Below are 20,806 nucleotides of genomic sequence, written 5' to 3'. Positions count from 1 at the left end.
ATTTTGCTCATAGATTAGCAAAGCTTTTTCACAAATAATAAAAATTATTTGAAAAAATTTAATTTTTTAAAAAAAACTTTTTTTAAAAAAAAAAATTTTTTACAAAAAAAATTATTCGAAAAAAAATTCTTTTTCTTAGACTAAGACTTTTCTCATGGAATAAAAAATGGTTTTTCACAAATAATATAAAGGATTTGAAAAAATTACGTTTTCTGAAAAAAGCTTTTTTAAACACTCAATATTTTTTATGGGAAAAACCTTAACATTTAAAAAAATTATTTTTCATAGAAAAAATCCTGTAGATCTTAATAAATTTTTAAAACTATTTTCAAAACTTTTTAAAATTTTTCAGAATAAAAAAACCCATTTCTCTCTTCCAGACCTACAAAACCACATACAAAAACAAATAAAACAACATGGCTGTGTCTCACAAAACAAATAATTTAATCAACTGTAATCGATGCCATTTACCATTTAATTTTAAAAATACCGCGCCAAAAATGTTATCGTGTAAACATTGGTATTGTTTCAATTGTCTGGAACATTTATTGCACAACAACAACAATAATAATAACAACAACAACAACATCACAGCCAAAGTTAGCGAACAATTTCTCGACTGTTTACAATGTCAAAGGTCAATTGACATGCTGGGCTTGGGCTTGCAACAATCGGGAGAACAAATTGTACAAAATTATGAAAAAACGAAACTACAAATTAATAATAATCATCATCATCATCATTATATTAATCATAATAATATTAACAATATCAATAATCTTAAAAGTGATAATAATAATATGACAACATTTGGTTGTGAAGATGAATTTGCTCAAAGGGATTTTGAATTGGAAAATGGTAATAAAACAAGATCGGCTTCATTAAATTCAGAGAATTCTGCTGGCAGCTTTGTGTATTTTACCAACAATAACAACCATAATAATGCAGCTAATGATCTGGAGGTTAATTTGCATTTAAGAAATCGTAATACGAATACAGCCTCCAATGGAACAGAGAAAATGCTGCCCGGAGAAAATTGCTTCATACACGGCATGCCCAACACTTTATGGTGTCAAACATGTCTGACGGTTTTGTGCAGAGGTTGTAATGCTGGCTTAGAGCATAAAGATCACAAGGTGGAAAATCAATTGGAGGCCAAAGAATTCTATCAGAATAGAGTCAAGCAGGAGTTTCTGCAAATCCAGCACAGTGTGGAGGAAATGGAAAATTTAAAACTTTTACAAAAGGGCTTCTTATTAAAGCTATTGGAAACTTGCTGCACTTTGAAGTTGCAAATCGAACATGAGCTGGTAAACACCTCGAATACAGCGGACACCGATGAAATGAAGGATACCATGAAGAATTTACAATTATGTTTTGGTTTATTGGGCAAACAAACGCCCCACGAAATCTTGAGACTCTACAAAGTCATCAAAGATGAAAATTGCAAATTTAAGCTGAAGCACAAACAAATGTTGCAGCAATGCAAGATGCAGCAGCTTTTAACTAAAAGTCAAAAGATTTTTGATTTCGAATTGCTGAAAGAGATTTTACAGAAAATCGATGCCAGCAACTCAAACACGGCCGATCTAAATAAAATGTCCGAGAGTTTGTTTAATGAGCAGGAGGCTGGTACACGTGATAGTAATTCCGTAATGATTTTAACCAACTATTGCATTTATCGTTTGTACATGTCCTACATGAAGCAGCAGCAGCAGTTTATCGAGCAACAATTCATGCGTTATCAACAATATCATCAGGAACAGAAACAGAACTTAATCAAACAGTTTAAAATGTTGCAGCAACATACAGCTGCAGCAGCTGCAGCAACATCTGTGGCCACACATCAACAGCAAGACTCAATGGCCGCAAACACCAATGAATTTACCACCTTCTACAGCCAGGATAAGGACAAACCAAAAACTTATGCCGAAATAGCCACCCTACAAAATGCCCACCAATTTGATGCTGGCGATAACTCAAATGGTTTTGAACTCATACCCACCTCTAATAATTTCCAGCCGTACAAGAAACCTTTAACTAAAGCCTATGAAGAGCCTCGTAAAACTGTTCAACTTCTCTTTAATCCCATCAACAATGAAAATAATCAAATTTATTTCTTTGATTTCGAACGTAATGGCCTGCATTTGGGTCGTGTGCTGATTAAGGTATTTGCCGATATTGCTCCCAAAATGTCGTATAATTTCCATGCTTTGGCCACCCATGAAAAGGGTTTCGGTTATACCGGCTGCAAGGTATTCGAATGTCATCCCAACGAAAGCATCATAACCGGAGACATTGAACAAAATACCGGCTATAGCAGTCGTTCTATCTATGAAGATGTCCAATTCATACCCGATGATACAAATATAGCTCCGTTTCCAGGAGCTGTGGGCATGCGCAGAGCCAAGAAGAAATTCGATTCTCAAGGTTTAGTGGGTTCTCAGTTTCGTATTATTTTAACAGAATTGGGTTTTACAGCCATCTTTGGTTGTGTTATTGAAGGTTTAGAGGTGGTCAAGAAAATTTCACAAACTTTAGTGCAAAATGATAAGCTACATGGAGGGGCTGCTGCTGGTGGCGCTGCTGCTAATCCCACGGTGAATGGCAATGGTGTGGCGGGGCCACCATCTGGTGTTGGCTCTGTGGCTGGTATATTTATAGCCCAGTGTGGTTTGTATGAATTTGTGAAACGTGATTTAATGTGTGGTATTTAAATTGAAGAACTTTTTTAGTTTCTTTGTAAATTTACATGACTTGTAGGTATGGAAAAAAGACTTTTTTTAAAAAAAACTTATGGTCCAAAATGTAAGAAAAGATTATAAATTTAAAATAAAGAGTCGTTAGCACTTATTTGGCCAATAAATTGTAAAAGAAAATCATAAATTATTTGAAAAAATTATATATAAAAAAGATAAGTTGGTTACTGTTGAAATTAAAATTTAAAAAAAAAAAATAGAACCAAAATGTTTCAGAACATGCCGAAAAAAACCTATTTTATAACGAAATTTAAATTTGAATTAATCTGTTTTTAATCACAAATCTTGGATTTCCAAAAATTTCCTTTTTTTTAAAAAGGTACTTTTTTTAAAAAGGAACTTTTTTTAAAAAGGTACTTTTTTTAAAAAGGTACTTTTTTAAAAAGGTACTTTTTTTAAAAAAGGTACTTTTTTAAAAAAGGTACTTTTTCAGCCAGACAAAATAAATATTCAGTGCATTATCTAGTAATTCCCCGAAAAAATTATAAAGTACTTTTTTACAAAGGTATTTTTTTCAAAAATTTGCTTTTTTAAAAATAATATTTTCGAAAATCTAGTACTTTTCTAGTATATTTTTAACTTTTTGAAAATAACTTTTTATACCCTTCACCTTCGTGAGAAGGGTATATAAAGTTTGTCATTCCGTTTGTAATTTCTACATTTTTCATTTCCGACCCTATAAAGTATATATATTCTGGATCCTTGTAGATAGCGGAGTCGATTAAGCCATTTCCGTCTGTCTGTCTGTTGAAATCAATTTTCTGAAGATCCCAGATATCTTCGGGATCCAAATCTTCAATAATTCTGTCAGACATGCTTTCGAGAAGTTTCCTAGTTAAAATTAACCAAATCGGTCCACAAATTGCTGAGATATGAGGAAAAAAAACAGGATACCTCGATTTTTTACCTATATCCGGATTACGAAGTCATTAATATAGACAATCAGCCCAATTATGAATAAAAATTCCCCTTTTTTAATTTTTCCTATTCAAATTCAATGGGAAAAAACTCCCGGGGAACAAACTCTCGCGGAATTTTTTATTCATAATTGGGCTGAATATGGATATCTAATGATAGATATTTCAAAGACCTTTGCAACGACGCACAGTGGCTCAACTCTGTAACTTTTGAACCGATAGAGATATTTTAGAATTTTTTTTTTGTGGACAGATAATTTCTTGAATTTTTCTCCAGTTTTAATTTCATTAAAATCGGTTCAGCAGTTGTTGCGCAATTTAAGGTTAAAGTTGAACTTTTAATTTTTGTATAGCATTTAGTATGAAAATGCTAATTTTTTTGTTTTTTGAATCAGCTATACTTATTAAAAAAGTTATCAGCAGATAAAAACAAGTAAGGAAGTATGCTCGGCCAAGCTCGACTATATAATACCCTACACTATAATTTATTTTCGTGATTGATTTTCGGAAGAGATCATTATTTGGGAGCTATGACTAATTATGGACCTATTGCCATGAAATTAGGTCGAGTGATTTATGTCTATATGGAAGTTATTTCTGTTGAATTTTATGTTTATACCAACATTTTTAAGAGATTTATGCTCGTTAAAGTGATTTTCGGAAGGGGGTTTTATATGGGAGCTATGACTAATAATGGACCGATCATCATAAAATTAGGTGACATTAATTCAGTTTATATAAAAATTATTTGGAGCAAAATTTGTGTAGATATATATATAAATTAACCATTTACGACCGATAAAGTATAATTTCGGGAGAACATTTGTATGGGTGATATGTGAAATAGTGGACCGATTTCAGTAATTTTCAATAGACTTCGTACTCTCGCAATATCTTCAAAATTGCGAATTGTACTTTGCGCCAGTCATATGAACAAGTAAAATAACAAGTAAGAGTGCTATATTCGGCTGTGCCGAATCTTATATACCCTTCACCAAATTATACTTCAAAATTTTAAATATTTTTAGGTAAACAAAATTAAATTTTTTTTCCCGTTGTTTTTTTCATTTTTTGGAAAAAATTTTTTTCGATTGTTATTTAAAATTTATTTTTTGTTTTTTCAATTTTTTTTTGTAAAAAAAAAAAATCGGGTTAAAATTTTTTTTTCCGAGTTTGACCCATTGTAAGTCCAACTATAGTCTTATATACGTCGTTGCAAATGTCGTTGAAATATCTATCATTAGATATCCATATTGTCTATATTATTGTCTTAGTAATCCAGATATAGGTCAAAAATAGGTCAAAAATCGAGGTCTGTTAAATTTTCAGTTTTGACGAATTAGGTGGCAATGTTTATACCAACTGGACGGCGAATTCCTTTATTCAAAATAATCAAAACTTAGCCTTCAATGACGGGCCTACAACGAATATTATAACTAGTTCGGGAATATATTCCTGATGATCTTGAACTTATGATATCTGTCAGATTACCTAACACTTTTAGGTGGAGATTCATGCTTTAAACATAGCCGAATTGTAATTTATTAAGGCGATAATAGGGGTCGAATTCAAGAAAATTCAGGTGAATTAATTAACTTTTTATAAATGGAGACATACCAGGACGGATTATTGTATGTGTGGAGTTTGACATCTCACCGAACAAATTATTTAATCACCTTACTAAATACAACTTGTTAGACGTTTATATAAAGTTTGATTGCGATTAAGACTCCCAATTCTTATGCATTCTATTAGCATGATGGGTACTGGTATGGTTACTGGAAAATGAGAGCCATCGAAGAAACGAAATTAATGACGAGAGAGCGAGAGAAACAGTCAGATTGATTTAAATTAATTGAATTGTTTATTTCAAAAACCAGTCAAACAACAAAAAATCCAAAATTAATTTATTGCATCGTTTAATGCAAATAAAAATAAATACTGCCCCCCTATAATGGCGTAATAGAGACGAGAAATCCGTGTTTAGTGCAGAAAGAAGTCAAGAGACAGTTTTTTTATTCATAAATGTGAAAAAATAAAGGTTTTACAAGCTCTAAAACTCTACTTGGTTGGATATGAAGAGTTTTAAGGAAATTGTTTTCCTATAACGCCAGAAATATTGAAAGAAATATTGTTTTTTTTCAGAAACCAAGTCAAGTGAAAACTTTTTTAAATACATGTTGATATAGATAACAAGAGTTTGATGTTTATCCTACAGTTACACAAATGAAAAACTTTCATAATATCAATTTTGTAAAAGTAATTTTTAGGTTTAGGAAGTTTTCTTTGATTTACTCAAAATCAATAATTTGTTGCTTGACTGGTTTTTGAAATAAACGATTCAATTCAGAAGAGGAAACGCATAAGGTCTATGATTAACAATAAAGACCTGTTTTGTTTATAGAGGCTACGAGAAATAATGGAGCGATTGCAACCAGTTTCATTGTTTTTATACCCTTCACCTTCTTGAGAAGGGTATATACATATAAGTTTGTCATTCCGTTTTTAATTTCTACATTTTTCATTTCCGACCCTATAAAGTATATATATATTCTGGATCCTTATAGATAGCGGAGTCGATTAAGCCATGTCCGTCTGTCTGTCTGTTGAAATCAAATTTCTGAAGACCCCAGATATCTTTGGGATCCAAATCTTCAATAATTCTGTCAGACATGCTTTCGAGAAGTTTGCTATTTAAAATCACTACAATGCCAAACATACATATTGGGGTTCGCGATTGGTAAATCCCAGAGGTAGACAGCTGTATAAAGCTCTAGTTGATCGCAAAAATTGCTTAGATTTTGTGTCTCCTGGACACCCAACTTATTGGCCAACTGATCCTAGAAAAATTCCTGATCTAATAGACTTCGCCATATGCAGAAATATTATTCGGAATGCAATATCCACAGAAATATCCTATGATCTATCTTCTGACCACTCTCCTGTAATTATTGATTATTGTGAGAGACCCAACACCCCAAGATTTCCTAAGGACTCTTTGTATTTTAAGACAAATTGGCTAAAATATAGGAAATATATCAGCAGTCATATCCACACAAATCCTAATTTACAGTGTGAGGAAGACATAGATAGGACCGTTAATGACTTCACGTCACTGATTGTTTCGGCTCTGGAACACTCTAGGTGCCAGATCCCTCCAAAAACTAATACGCCTATTTCAAGTTCGGATATTGAAGGACTTCTTCTCGAAAAGAGAAGACTCAGAAGAGAATGGCAACATAATAGATCACCTGCTGCAAAGCAGAGGCTGTCCGCAGCAGTACGAAAACTGAAAAGAGCCCTTCATTTAGAGGAGGATCGCATAAACGAAAAATATATTAAAAGTTTGACGAGTACAAAATACACAAATTTCTCTCTTTGGAAGGCAACGAGGAACATTAAGCCACCGGTAGAGGCACAAAGCGCTTTAAGAAAAGCTGACGGAACCTGGGCACGAAGTGCTATAGAAAAAGCCTCAGTATTTGCTGAACATTTAAGTGAAGTATTTCAGCCCAACTCCACGGCAAATGAGTTTGAACTAGAAGAACTGCCAGCTTCAACAATGGCTAATGCAGCCCAATTCGATATTAGTCCTGAGGATGTTAATAGAGTAATTAAAAATAAATTAGACTTGAAAAAATCACCGGGATATGATTTAATAACGCCATCAATGATTAAGAACCTACCAAATGTGGCAATAATTGTGCTATCTATATTGTTTAATGCGATCTTGAAACTAGGAATTTATCCAAAAAATTGGAAAATTTCTCAAATAATAATGATACCTAAACCGGGTAAAGATTTAACCCTGCCATCTTCTTATAGACCTATTAGCCTACTCCCTTGTTTGTCGAAGTTATTCGAAAAAATATTCCAGGAAAAGATAATACCTTTTTTGAATGATGGAAACATTATCCCAGTACACCAATTTGGTTTCCGTGAACATCATGGCACCATTGAACAGGTCAATCGTTTAACTGGAGAGATTCGAAAATCTTTTGAATTAAAGAAATATTGTTCTGCCATCTTTTTAGACGTTGCTCAGGCTTTTGACAAGGTATGGCATAAGGGTCTAATACATAAAATCAAATGTCTACTACCACTATGTACTCATAAATTGCTGGAGTCTTATTTATCGAATAGACTTTTCAGAGTTAAGTACAATGATTATGTGACGAGAGAATGCAAGATTGGAGCTGGCGTTCCACAGGGAAGTGTACTAGGACCTACGCTATATTTGATTTACACCTCCGACCTCCCTACGTGCGATAAACTAACAATTTCAACATTTGCTGATGATACCGCCATTATTAGCTCAGACGAAAACCCACTCATGGCATCTAGTCAATTACAGAATTACCTCGTACGTGTGGAGTCATGGTTGAAAAACTGGCGAATAAAGGTAAATGAGCTGAAAAGTAAACATGTTACGTTCGCTCTAAGGAGAGGAAATTGCCCACCTGTCACACTCAACAACGTTAATATACCGCAGTCTGATTATGTCACCTACCTTGGTATTCATCTAGATAGACGGCTTACTTGGCGCCGACACATAGAAACCAAGAGACTTCACATGAAGTTAAAAGCCTCTAGCTTTCATTGGTTAATCAGTGACCAATCAAAATTAAGCCTTGAATATAAAGTCATCCTGTATAAGACCGTTTTAAAACCAATTTGGACATATGGAATTCAATTATGGGGAATGGCTAGCAACACCAGTATTGATCTTATACAGAGGGCCCAATCTAAAATTCTTAGGACCATGACGGGAGCACCATGGTACATAAGAAATGAAAACATCCACAGAGACTTAGAAGTGACATTGGTAAAGGAAGAGTTCGAGAAAGTCCGTGAGAAATATATTGTGAAGCTGCGAAACCATCCCAATTCCCTTGCAAGACAACTTGTGCAGACCCAAACCCGATCCAGGCTCCGTAGAGCAGATCTACCACCCCGCTAAGATGAGTGACAGTTTACCATAATGGCTCTCTTGCTGAAGAGCAAATAGTTTTAATTTTAGTTATAAGATTTAAATACTTATTGTAAGGTCAAAATAGACAGATTCAATAAATCAATAAAACGTTAAAAAAAAAAAAAAAAAAAAAATTTAAAATCAGCAAAATCGGTCCATAAATAACGTAGATATGAGCAAAAAACCGGGACAACCTCGATTTTTGACCTATTTTTGATCTATATCTGGATTAATATAGATAATATGGATATCTAATGATAGATATTTCAAAGTCCATTGCAACGATGTAGATAAGGCTAAGGATAAGGCTGGACCTACAATGGGTCAAAATCGGAAAAAATATTTTTTAACCCGAATTTTTTTTTCATCAAAAAATTTTTTTTGTCGTAAATTTTTTTTCCAAAAAATTAAAAACTAAAAAAAAAAATTTTAAAAAAATTTGGAAAAAACTTTTTTTAAAAAAAATTGAAAAACAATTAAAAAAAAAATTGAAAAACAATTAAAAAAAATTAAATTTTGTTTACCAAAAAATATTAAAAAAAAATTATTTTAAAGTATAATTTGGTGAAGGGTATATAAGATTCGGCACAGCCGAAAATTGCGACTCACAGTCGACTGAAATGTTTAGGAAGTTTCAAACATCAAGCTCAAAAGCATCGCCTTTATAGTTGTCTAAGATATATGACAATTTTGTTATAAATAAATTTCAAAAGTAACCAGCTTAAATATCTAAATTTTAAACGAAATATCTTTAGCTAAACAAAAAATTTAAAATTCAAAATTTAGAAAAAAAAAATCTTGAAAAAATTTAACTTAAACTTCGCACTGTTAGAATATTTGGAAAATTTTACACTAAACACTAAAATTAAGACGAAAATTTCAAAAATAAAAAAAAATTAAAAATACACGTTAAACGAAATTTAAGATAATAAAACTGAAAAATAACTAATAGAAATACAAAATACATATATATATAGAATATAAAATGTTAACTGTCTTTAAAAAAAACAAAAACTAAAATAAACGTACAACTAACATTTTGGAAACAAAATATTCAACATTCAAAAAAAGTAAAAAAAAAACATAAATGTTGTTAAAAACTAACCTACTTATTTATAATTAACTTTTAAATTTATAAAATGTTTAAAAATTAAATATAAATAAGAGGATTTAAGGATAAAACTAGATAAATATTTTATAAAAAAAAATTAAATGAAATTGTGTTTAGGGAATTTGAATAATGTTATAAACAACAACAAATAAACAACATAAATAATTAATAATAATAACAAGAATTTTTAACACTAGCGCTACCAAGATACCTGTTGAAAACAATTAAAAAAATAAAAAACAAATTAACGAAAAACTTTACAATAAAATGAAAGAAAACTTTGTTAAAATTTAAAGAAAATATTAAAAAATAATCCGTTCCATAAGACGTATATAAATAAAATAACAAAATAAACTTAAATAAATTAATGGCTCAATAGCCAAATAGATTAACTCAGTTAAAAATTAAAAAATAGGGAAGAAATAAAACAGATTACATCCTCTGAATTTGAATTATTTTTTAAAACAAACTTTTATCATTTTAAATGAAATTATTTTTTCAAAATAAAATTTACAAAGCTTAGTTAATCTATTTGACCTAATGAGTTATCAATCAATTGTCATTATCTTGCTTAAAAGCTGTTAATTATATTTAAAAAAAATATTGCCAAATAGTATCTGTTTTCTAAAACTCTATCGGACTGAAGCAAACGTTTTGTTGTAGCAAAATATGCTTCTTATTAGCATTTGAAAATCTATAAAAATAATTGGCCTACAGTTCAATTATTTATGTTTTAAATTAATTATGTACAATATTGGATAGATTATATTATAAATAAACAAATTGAATATTAAGAAATTATAAAACTATTTATGTCAAAAATATAATGTTAAATGTTGCTTAAAATATTGTATATGTTTGCTTGAATGTATGTTTTACCAAAAAAAAAAAATAATAATCACAATAATTAAGAAGAAAAAAAATCGTATAAAATATCAAAAAATAAAATATATTCGAAATATTAATTGAATTTAAAATTAATCGGACAAAGTGGACAAACTGGAGTTGTAAAATCTTGTATCTAAAGAATAGAAATGTTGAATAAAATTAATGTTAAATCTTGAAAGGAGAGACAATGCTACCCAGCAAAAAGTTGTAAATTCTTTTTTAAGGTACTTTCAACTGATTACCTTCTGAATTACTTGGAAGTGGTTTAGTAATGACTGCCTTTCAAGCTAATGTATACGAAATTGTACATTTTTGATATCTGAAAGGTTACTCCGTAATTCGTTTCGCATAGAAACACTTTCATTTTACAATATATTTAGAATAGTGGTCGTCATAATGAGAACATGGATTATTATACCAAGCTATGAACTTGATTTCTCTGATTGTTTCTTATTTGATAATTTTTATGAACTTTGTTGACATTCGTGTTGTTTACACATTAAATAATCAACCATATTCGCCTCCTGGTGACTATGAGTGCCGACCACTGATTTAGTATACAAATTCGAAACTGTGCATTCGAACTTTTCATTCAAGTTATGGAGTTAGACCCCAACAGTAGTATATAGGAGTGAAGAGTCATTCTATTTAATCGAATTTTAAACCTTAGCCGGTAATGTACATTTTTGTTGGAAAAAAAATTTTAAAATATCGAAATCAGAATATTTTTGCGAATAGTAAGAAAATGCAAAAGGGTATAAAGTTTTTGAATTAAATGCCAAACGAGAATATTTTATGAGTAATGTTTTTGAAGTCAAACAACATATTTTTAGAAACTATTTAAAAATAAACTGCCTACGAATTCAAAAAAGAAAAAATCATTCTTGTGTTCATGTCTAGAAAACACATAAACGATCAGTATTAAAATTTGGATTTAATTCACAACAAATACAAAATCGGTTTATATTCAAAAAATTTTAAGTCATTTATTTTTAAAAAAAATTTTAAAATTTTCTATAAAAAAACTGAAAAAATTATAAAATAAAATTGTAGTAATTTTTTTTAAAAATTTGAAAATTTTATAAAAAAAATTCTCGAATAAAAAATTTAAAAAAAAAAAATTTATAAAAAAAATAATTTTTGGAAATTTTTAAAAACTATAAAAAAAAAATCTTTTTTGTTGAAACTATATTTTGAAAAAATTATCGAATTTGTAACAATCCATTCACCATTACACCTGGCCGTTTAGAGGTTGATTGTGATTATGGTTAATTATGCGGCACCATTTGGCTTCGCACCACTTGTTGCTGAAGCCAAATGAAAACTCTGTCACTGAAAATTTTGTTGGCACAAATTAAGATCTGGATAGAGCAACACACTTAATATACTTACTCGATCTGTGATCACTAATATTGCTGACAAAAATCGATTTTTTTATATAAAAACTCAAAATATCAAAATTCGCTAATAACTTGGCCAATAAGCGTTTAATCAAAAAAAGGAGCTCGATCTGTGATCACTTATATTTCTGTCCAAAATTCGATTTTTTATATAAAAACTCAAAATATCTAAATTCGCTAATAACTTGGCCATTAAGCGTTTAATCAAGAAAAGGAGCTCGATCAGTGATCACTCATATTTATGACCAAAAATCTTTTTTTTATATAAAAACTCAAAATATCAAAATTCGCTAATAACTTGGCCAATAAGCGTTTAATCAAGAAAAGGAGCTCGATCTGTGATCACTTATATTTGTCTTCACAATTTGAAGACATATTGGCTTTGATTCAACAATGCAGAACCCGCCAGATCCAGAATTATGATCGTAGACTTGACCTTTATGCCTCGGTATTGGAAGGACATGATAAATCCTATCAGTTGTTATGACAACATCTACAGACAGACTTGTCTGAGGATTTGACCCCAACTTGACCTTATTAATTGTGTCTGTACTTGGAAGATATCTATCTATATATATAACAAGTAAGATAGCTATATTCGGCTGTGCCGAATCTTATATACCCTTCACCAAATTATACTTTAAAATAATTTTTTTTTAAATATTTTTAGGTAAACAAAATTTAATTTTTTTTAATTTTTTTTTTTTTTTTTAAAAAAGTTTTTTCCAAATTTTTTTAAAATTTTTTTTTTTTAGTTTTCAAATTTTTTTTTTTTTTGGAAAAAAATGTATGACAAAAAAAATTTTTTGATGAAAAAAAATTCGGGTTAAAAAATATTTATTCCCGATTTTGACCCATTGTAGGTCCAACTTACTATAGACTTATGTACATCGTTGCAATGGACTTTGAAATATCTATCATTAGATATCCATATTGTCTATATTAATGACTTAGTAATCCAGATATATGTAGATCAAAAATAGGTCAAAAATCGATGTTGTCCCCGTTTTTTGCTCATATCTCCGTTATTTATGGACCGATTTTGCTGAATTTAAATAGCAAACTTCTCGAAAGCATGTCTGACAGAATTATTGAAGATTTGGATCCCGAAGATATCTGGGGTCTTCAGAAAATTGATTTCAACAGACAGACAGACAGACGGACATGGCTTAATCGACTCCGCTATTTATAAGGATCCAGAATATATATACTTTATAGGGTCGGAAATGAAAAATGTAGAAATTGCAAACGCAATGACAAACTTATATATACCCTTCTCACGAAGGTGAAGGGTATAAAAATGAAATGGTCCGTGTATGTAATGGCATCACGTGAGAACGGCTAGAGCGATTTTGCTGATTTTTTTTTATTCGATTCGAATTTTTCAGGAGATGTTTTGTAAAGAAAAAAAAATTCTAAAATTCCGGGTAAAATTTTTTTTTGAGTCCAGTCAACTGTAATAAAAAAAGCTCCCTAAAGTATGCAGTACAAATTTAGATATTTTATTTGCAAATAAATAAGAACAGGCAGGTGCAGGTGGGTTGGAGTAACTTGAAGAACTAACATTAGTAAATGCTACCGGGCGAAGCCGGGGCGATCAACTAGTAGTGAATAAAAACCAGACTGACTTTAATCATGGCCACACTTAGAAAACAAAGGGCTATACTTCTAAGCGACTTGAGTCATCAGCTGAAATCTAAAATAATTCGATTGATTGATTTAATGGTCATCTATCTATCAGTTACATGAATGGTCTATATAAATGGTCTTTCAAACTTTGACAGTTGATAGCGTTCATATTGTTGAAGCTGCATCTGTCGAATTGGCTGTCTTTTATTTAGTTTGTTTTGCCAAATCATTATGGACGGATATAGATAGCGTGCGTTCAACAATACGTGCAAATTTAAAAATTGTTCAACTATTTTACTAACAAAATTGTCGAATTTGGAACGATACCAATCCACATGAGATCCAAAAGCGTCCAATGCATCCCTGGAAAGTCAATGTTTGGTTTGGATTTTGAGCTGATGGCGTTATCGGTCCATATTTCTTTCAGAACGACGTTGGGCTGACCATCACCGTCAATGGGGAGCGCTATAGCTCAATGATTACCAACTTATTTTTGCCCGAATTGGATGATATGAACACCAATGACAGACATGTGGTTTCACACGGCGCTTATGCCACATTGGACATTCTGCACGAGAGATTTGAGAGCGAGGAGGTGAACTGGCCGCCCATATCGGGCGATTTGACCCCGTCAGACTTTTTCTTGTGGGGTTATCTTAAGTCGAATGTCTATATGTATAAGCACAAACTACAGCGGATCTCAACGTTACCCATGTTATGGACATTTCGGATGCTCGTATCCCCGCGAATCCGCGCGCAGACATTTACACAATGTTATATTCCATACATAATGGCATCGATAGGCCTTTCAAACGAATAAAAATATAGAAAGCGCTTAATGGAATACCCTTTATTAGATATAACATGAGCCAGATCAGAGCAAACCTTAGCCTAAACCTGATTGACATTCTCAATAGAAGCAAATCCTATTGATGAGAAGATAATAGATAAATACATATAGATCGGAAACTCTCCTGCCAAAGACCTAACTCAGTTGGCTAAGTGGCGAGAATGTATTTCAATTTTGTATAAAAACCACTTCAAAATTTTATAAAATCAGAATGATTTTCACAAATTGTTAAAATAAATGTTGCGTCCGTGTTTCTGTTATAGTAACTGCTATTTAATTTAACTATATTTTCTCTCAAAATGGCTTAAATATTTTTGATAATGGGTCGATTATGGATGGCGACCAAACTTCAGTTATTTAAAAAATATTACAAATGGCAACTGGCATCTATCATTTCTGTTGCCAAATTGTTAACCAGAAATTTGTGTTTGCCCTCGGTTGCCACCATAATCGAACCATTAAAATCTTGAAAAAAAAAATTCTTAAAAAAATCAAAACTTTCTACTTTTTGAATATAAACCGTTTCTAAACAAAGTATTTGCAGAATTATTCTTAAACTGCCAAATTGTTTTTCATCACAAAACAAAACAAAAAATAAGAATACAACAAATATCATACATACATATACAAAACGATTTGTATTTGTACAATTTTAAATAAAAATATATAAAATAATTATAAATAAATAAAATCTTAATTTATAAACGAAATTAAATCTGTTTGAAAATTAATTAAATCTATGTATATTTTAGTTAATAAGAATTAATGTCAAAGAAGTATTATAACATTATATAAACAATTCGTAAAATTATGAAAATCTCAAAATATGTATATTTTAAATACTCTCGTACTTATTACGAAACCTACATACATACAATGTATATAATTTTAACGTAAACTATATGTATTTACATTAAATGTAATAATTCCAATTGAAATTAACTGTAACTTATTAAGTGATTTTAAAATGATTTTCAAAACATATTAGGGCCTGATTCAGATATACCGGTGAAACATTTTTATAGAAATCACTCAATTTTACAAGGGCGGGTCAATACGTCCCCGACATTGTCCAATGTTTATCCCTTCCAAAAAATAAGATTTGTCGAGGTCATCGTTTTACATTGTTTGACTCAAATCTCTTGCCATTCTTTAGGATTGGAAACAGAAAATAATAACTCGGGGCTAAATCCGAAGCATAGGGCTTAATTCAAGGTCTGTATGTTAAAATCAACATTCCGTAGCCCCCAAATAATTTACATACATGATTCAGAAATCAATATATCGGCTATAGAATCGGTTCGGTTACTATTTAAAATCGAGAAAATCGGACCACAAATGGCTGAGATATAAGGAATAAACCAGGACAACCTCGATTTAGGATCTATTTTTTATCTATATCTGGTTTGGATGTATAATGCTAGCTATTTCAAAGACCTTTGCAACGACGTATATAACGTCAATCGGTCTTACAATAGGTCAAAATCGAGAAAAATATTTTTTAAGCCGATTTTTTTTTTCATAAAAAAAGCCGTTTTTTTTCATAAAAAAAATTTTTTTGTCAATAAATTGTTTTACTAATAAATTTAAAAAAAAAATTCTTTACAGGAGTCTAAAGAGTTTTTCTATAGAAAAGTTCTTTAGAGGAGTCTAAAGAGTTTTTCTATAGAAAATTTCTTTAGAGGAGTCTAAAGAATTTTTCTATAGAAAAGTTCTTTAGAGGAGTCTAAAGAGTTTTTCTATAGAAAAGTTCTTTATTTAAGTCTAAAGAGTTTTTCTATAGAAAATTTCTTTAGAGGAGTCTAAAGACTTTTTCTATACAAAATTTCTTTAGAGGAGTCTAAAGAGTTTTTCTATAGAAAAGTTCTTTAGAGGAGCCTAAAGAGTTTTTCTATAGAAAAGTTCTTTAGAGGAGTCTAAAGAGGTTTTCTATAGAAAAGTTCTTTACAGGAGTCTAAAGAGTTTTTCTATAGAAAAGTTCTTTACAGGAGTCTAAAGAGTTTTTCTATGGAAAAGTTCTTTAGAGCCGTCTAAAGAGTTTTTCTATAGAAAAATTCTTTAGAGTCTAAAGAATTTTTCTATGGAAAAGTTCTTTAGAGCAGTCTAATGAGTTTTTCTATGGAAAAGTTCTTTAGAGCAGTCTAAAGAATTTTTCTATGGAAAAGTTCTTTAGAGCAGTCTAAAGAATTTTTCTATGGAAAAGTTCTTTAGAGCAGTCTAAAGAATTTTTCTATAGAAAAGTTCTTTAGAGGAGTCTAAAGAGTTTTTCTATAGTTTTTCTATAGAAAAGTTCTTTAGAGGAGTCTAAAGAGATTTTCTATAGAAACGTTCTTTAGAGGAGTCTAAAGAGTTTTTCTATAGAAAAGTTCTTAAAAAAATAATTGGAAAATTTTTTTTTCCATAAAATTTTTTCAGTAATAAATTAACACAAACTAATTGACACATATTGTTCAAATTTTGACATGAGTTAACTGACAGATGCCTGTTGAAAGAAGCAATGTTGCCCTTTTAGTTAAGAGGAGATAATGCAAACAGTCAAGGACTTATTGACCCGCTCTCGTAAAATATTTCCTGAGTGTTTTTCATGAAAAGTTTTTAAAATAATTTTCTGTTCATCATCCTATCAGGGTGTACAATATTTTATTTGAAACTGAATTTATTTAAAGAAAACTTGCAGTATTTCTAAAGAACTGCTTGTAATACATATACTGAACGAAAAAACCCAAGCCTACGAAATAATCTGGGTTATTCCTGTTACTATTGAGTAAAACAATTGAAACATGATCCAAATATTCTCAATTTTAAACTACTAATACAGAGCTGTGTATATAATCTTGTATGAAAAATATTTCGCCAACAATTTTATCTTTATAATAAGATTTCATCCACAAATTTTGATATACCTAATCCCAAAAATAATTTCAATTAAAACTAATTTTCTTTATAAAAAAAAATTCAAATAAAAAAATCGAAAATCTAGAAAAATAAACACGAAATATTTATAAAACAAAAAACTGTGACTAAAAAGATGTGTTTGCAGCATCTTTAAAAAAATAAAATAATTTAAAATAAAAAGGTGCTAAAAGTACTAAAAAGTAAATTTATTAAAAAAAAAAAAAACATTTGTTAGAAACAAAAGTAAAATATTTAAAAACTGGGAAAACTCCTACAACTTTAACTAAACAGAATTTAATGGAAACAATTCAAAAATATCAAATAAATGTAAGAAATATAACAAATAATGTTACTAAATGTCTATGTTAACTAAATAAATCAAAATAAATAAACACACAACAAAACAAAGGAAAATAAATAAAAGAAATCAAATGCTGAAATTATTTATTGTAAAAAAACCCTGAGTAAAACCAAAACGTAATAAATTAAACACCCAAAATAGCAAGTAAATAAGAAATATTTTACTTTAAATTGTTCTAAACGTCTACTACTATAAAAATAAAACACCAGCCAAATGCTGAAATTATTTAAAAATACACCTAAATCTATTCGTCTACTATAAAACTTAAAACTTGTTCTCTTAACAAATTGTCTAAAGGACTTTAAACGTTTAATTTTCGATCTTTTTAAACAATATTTTCTATTAACGTATGTATAACAAATCTAAAAAACCTTAAATTCTTTAAACAAAATCATGTTTTTTATTAAAATACAAAACAGAAATTTGCATGAATTACAAACCATTTTACATAAGCATAAATGTAATGTTTAATTATTGTTGTTGTATATCAATGAAACTAAACAACAATGCAAATCTGTAAAACTATCTATCTACAATAACAAATTAATAAATGGTCAATGGATGTAAACAATTTAAAGCCTTGTTTCTTTGTTTTTTAATTTTTGCCAACAAAAGGCAGCTACATAAAAAAGGTTTGTATGAATATTTAATTGAAATGTTAGGCTATTTTTAAAATAAATATAAAAGCCAGTAGGTTTATTTTTGTTACGAGAATAAATGAGCACACACAAACTGTTAAAATTAATAGTTGCGTTAAACAAATATTTGTCTAATAAAGAAATTTAAATTTCTGTTAGAAAATTCTTTGTATAATTCTCGGTTATAAAATATGTTTATTTTAAATGTATTTAGCACTTACCTTATAATAAACATCTGGAACATATTGTTTATCAGTCGATTCGCGAACATAACCCAATTCGGGTGCATCTTTAGTTGGTATTAAACAATCATCACGCACTAAAGCCATGCATTGGGCTGAAACACCATAGCCCTCCATATGAACCTGTTTGGTATTGTCGCCTGAAAATGAAAATAGAAGTTATAAGTACCTTCAGACAAAATTCTATAGATTTCACTAAATAACTTTTCTAGAGAAAAACTCTTTAAACTTCTTTAAAGAATTTTTCTATAGACAAACTCTTTAGACTCCTTTAAAGAACTTTTCTATAGAAAAACTCTTTAGACTCCTCTAAAGAACTTTTCTATAGAAAAACTCTTTAGACTCATCTAAAGAAATTTTCTATAGAAAAACCCTTTAGACTCATCTAAAGAAATTTTCTATAGAAAAACTCTTTAGACTCATCTAAAGAAATTTTCTATAGAAAAACTCTTTAGACTCATCTAAAGATATTTTCTATAGAAAAACTCTTTAGACTCCTCTAAACAACTTTTCTACAGAAAAACTCTTTAGACTCCTCTAAAGAACTTTTCTATAGAAAAACTCTTTAGACTCCTCTAAAGAACTTTTCTATAGAAAAACTCTTTAGACTCCTCCAAAATACTTTTCCATAGAAAAACTCTTTAGACTCTTCAGAACTATTCTAGAAAAAAATTATTTAGAATTCTCCAATGAAATTAACAAAATATCTTACCTGTAACACAGACGGTAACAAATTTCGAGCCAAATACCCCATTCGAGGCATATTTGCAAGGATTAGGATGACGATTTTGCAATTCGCCCGCCATTATACATTCCTGGGCGGTTAAGAAATGGGTCTCAATGCCGCGTAACTGTTTAACAGTGCCAGCAGCCGGATCATCAGTGATTAAATCAGTAAAAATCCAACCAATCTTTAAGAAACGAAACATAAATATCATAAAATTTCTATAAAATAGACTCATTTCTGCTAACAAAATCCAACCAACCCACCTTTCTCAAACCCAAAGCCTTGGCCACTTCTTCAATATCATCAGCTGCTTCGTCCTCCAATAGCTTAATCGAGTCTCTAGTCGATTCCTGGGGAGGCTCATAAATTGCCGCTACTGTGGCTCTGATACCCAACGGTACATCTGTGTTCACCTCATAGGTGCCATACAGGAAACCCATTCTTTGGTGCCCAGTGGTGCGCCAATAATTCAAAAATCTCTCAACAATTGTGGTATTTTCAAACATGACATTGTCCACATGACGATAGATCTGACGATTTAAAGTAATAGCCGAGGGTTGACACTTTGAACAGATGCCCTTGGGCCATGGTGGATGTTCACGGCAACCGGTCTTAATGCGACAATTAATATCATCGAATACCATGTACTTGCCGCGATCAATGCCCGACGTTTGTTTGCGTATGTACGAATGAAATGAAAGATGTTTAATTTTCTGCTCCTTTAAATACGTTTCATTGTAGGGTTCGAGGGGTGAACAGTTGACACAGCAGCCGTTGGCTTGGTGACGGCATCTGTAATAAAGAAAATTTGTAATAAAACTCATTGGCTATACGTTTTCTTTACTTACAATTTACTATCTCTATCCCTTTTAATGAGACCATCTTCCTTTGCCAATAATTGATCAACATCATCTTCGACCACTCTTGCGGTGGGTTTAAAATCATTATTAGTTACTGTCTCTGGTTTTAAATCAAATTGATCTATAGCTGTGGTACTAGTGCGCTGCAATCATGATATTGGATTTAAAATAAAATGTTTTTTATATGAATAGTTGCGAAAACTTACTCTTGCAGACGTGCCAGCCAATTGCTTAAGATACACCATATCGCCATGTTTGAGTAGAGTGCCTATTTGTTGTGATGAATTGGCATAAAGCTGGGAAAGAAGCGAATTGATTACTTTTAAGAGTCAAACTAATTTTACTCTAGAAAACTTTTGAGGAGCTTAAAGAAACTTTCTTCCTAGAAAAGGTCTTTAAAGTCTAAAAAAGTTGTATCTATAAAAGTAGTTTAAAGGAGTCTAAATAAATTGTTCTAGTTCTTTAGAGCAGCCTAAATAATTCTTCTAATGAAAAGTTCTTGAGAGGAGTCTAAACAATTCTTATCGAGAAAAATTCTTTTGAGGAGGCAAAAGAAT

The 20,806-nt window shown here is 30.5% G+C and overlaps 2 protein-coding genes across 3 annotated transcripts in view; one reads left to right on the top strand and one right to left on the bottom strand.

Annotated features, from left to right (window-relative positions):
* Positions 1-20,806, bottom strand: part of Npl4 (nuclear protein localization 4) — a 53,893-nt gene that overhangs the window by 25,300 nt on the left and 7,787 nt on the right. For both annotated transcript variants that reach the window (XM_065499226.1, XM_065499225.1), the window contains exons 3-7: positions 20,456-20,545; positions 20,238-20,392; positions 19,653-20,181; positions 19,375-19,573; positions 18,642-18,802 (exon numbers count right to left, since the gene is read on the bottom strand). In XM_065499226.1, the coding sequence (XP_065355298.1) occupies positions 18,642-18,802; positions 19,375-19,573; positions 19,653-20,181; positions 20,238-20,392; positions 20,456-20,545 (1,134 nt within the window). The remainder of the gene's footprint in view (positions 1-18,641; positions 18,803-19,374; positions 19,574-19,652; positions 20,182-20,237; positions 20,393-20,455; positions 20,546-20,806) is intronic.
* LOC135948817 (uncharacterized) lies at positions 417-2,717 on the top strand. The gene is made up of 2 exons (XM_065498269.1): positions 417-1,583; positions 1,629-2,717. Exons 1-2 carry the CDS (start codon positions 417-419, stop codon positions 2,715-2,717), a joined length of 2,256 nt encoding a protein of 751 aa, XP_065354341.1.

Source organism: Calliphora vicina, chromosome 1 (assembly GCF_958450345.1).
Source record: "Calliphora vicina chromosome 1, idCalVici1.1, whole genome shotgun sequence".
In the NCBI taxonomy this organism is placed as follows: Eukaryota; Metazoa; Arthropoda; class Insecta; order Diptera; family Calliphoridae; genus Calliphora; species Calliphora vicina.
The sequence above is the reverse complement of the archived record's forward strand: the minus strand, read 5'-3'. Positions and strand labels throughout refer to the sequence as shown.

Excerpts from the sequence above, each read along its gene's own strand:
- LOC135948817 (XM_065498269.1), top strand. The coding sequence starts at position 417 with ATGGCTGTGTCTCACAAAACAAATAATTTAATCAACTGTAATCGATGC. Across the intron at positions 1,584-1,628 it reads ATGCCAGCAACTCAAACACG|GCTGGTACACGTGATAGTAA; the intron begins GCCGATCTAAAT and ends AATGAGCAGGAG.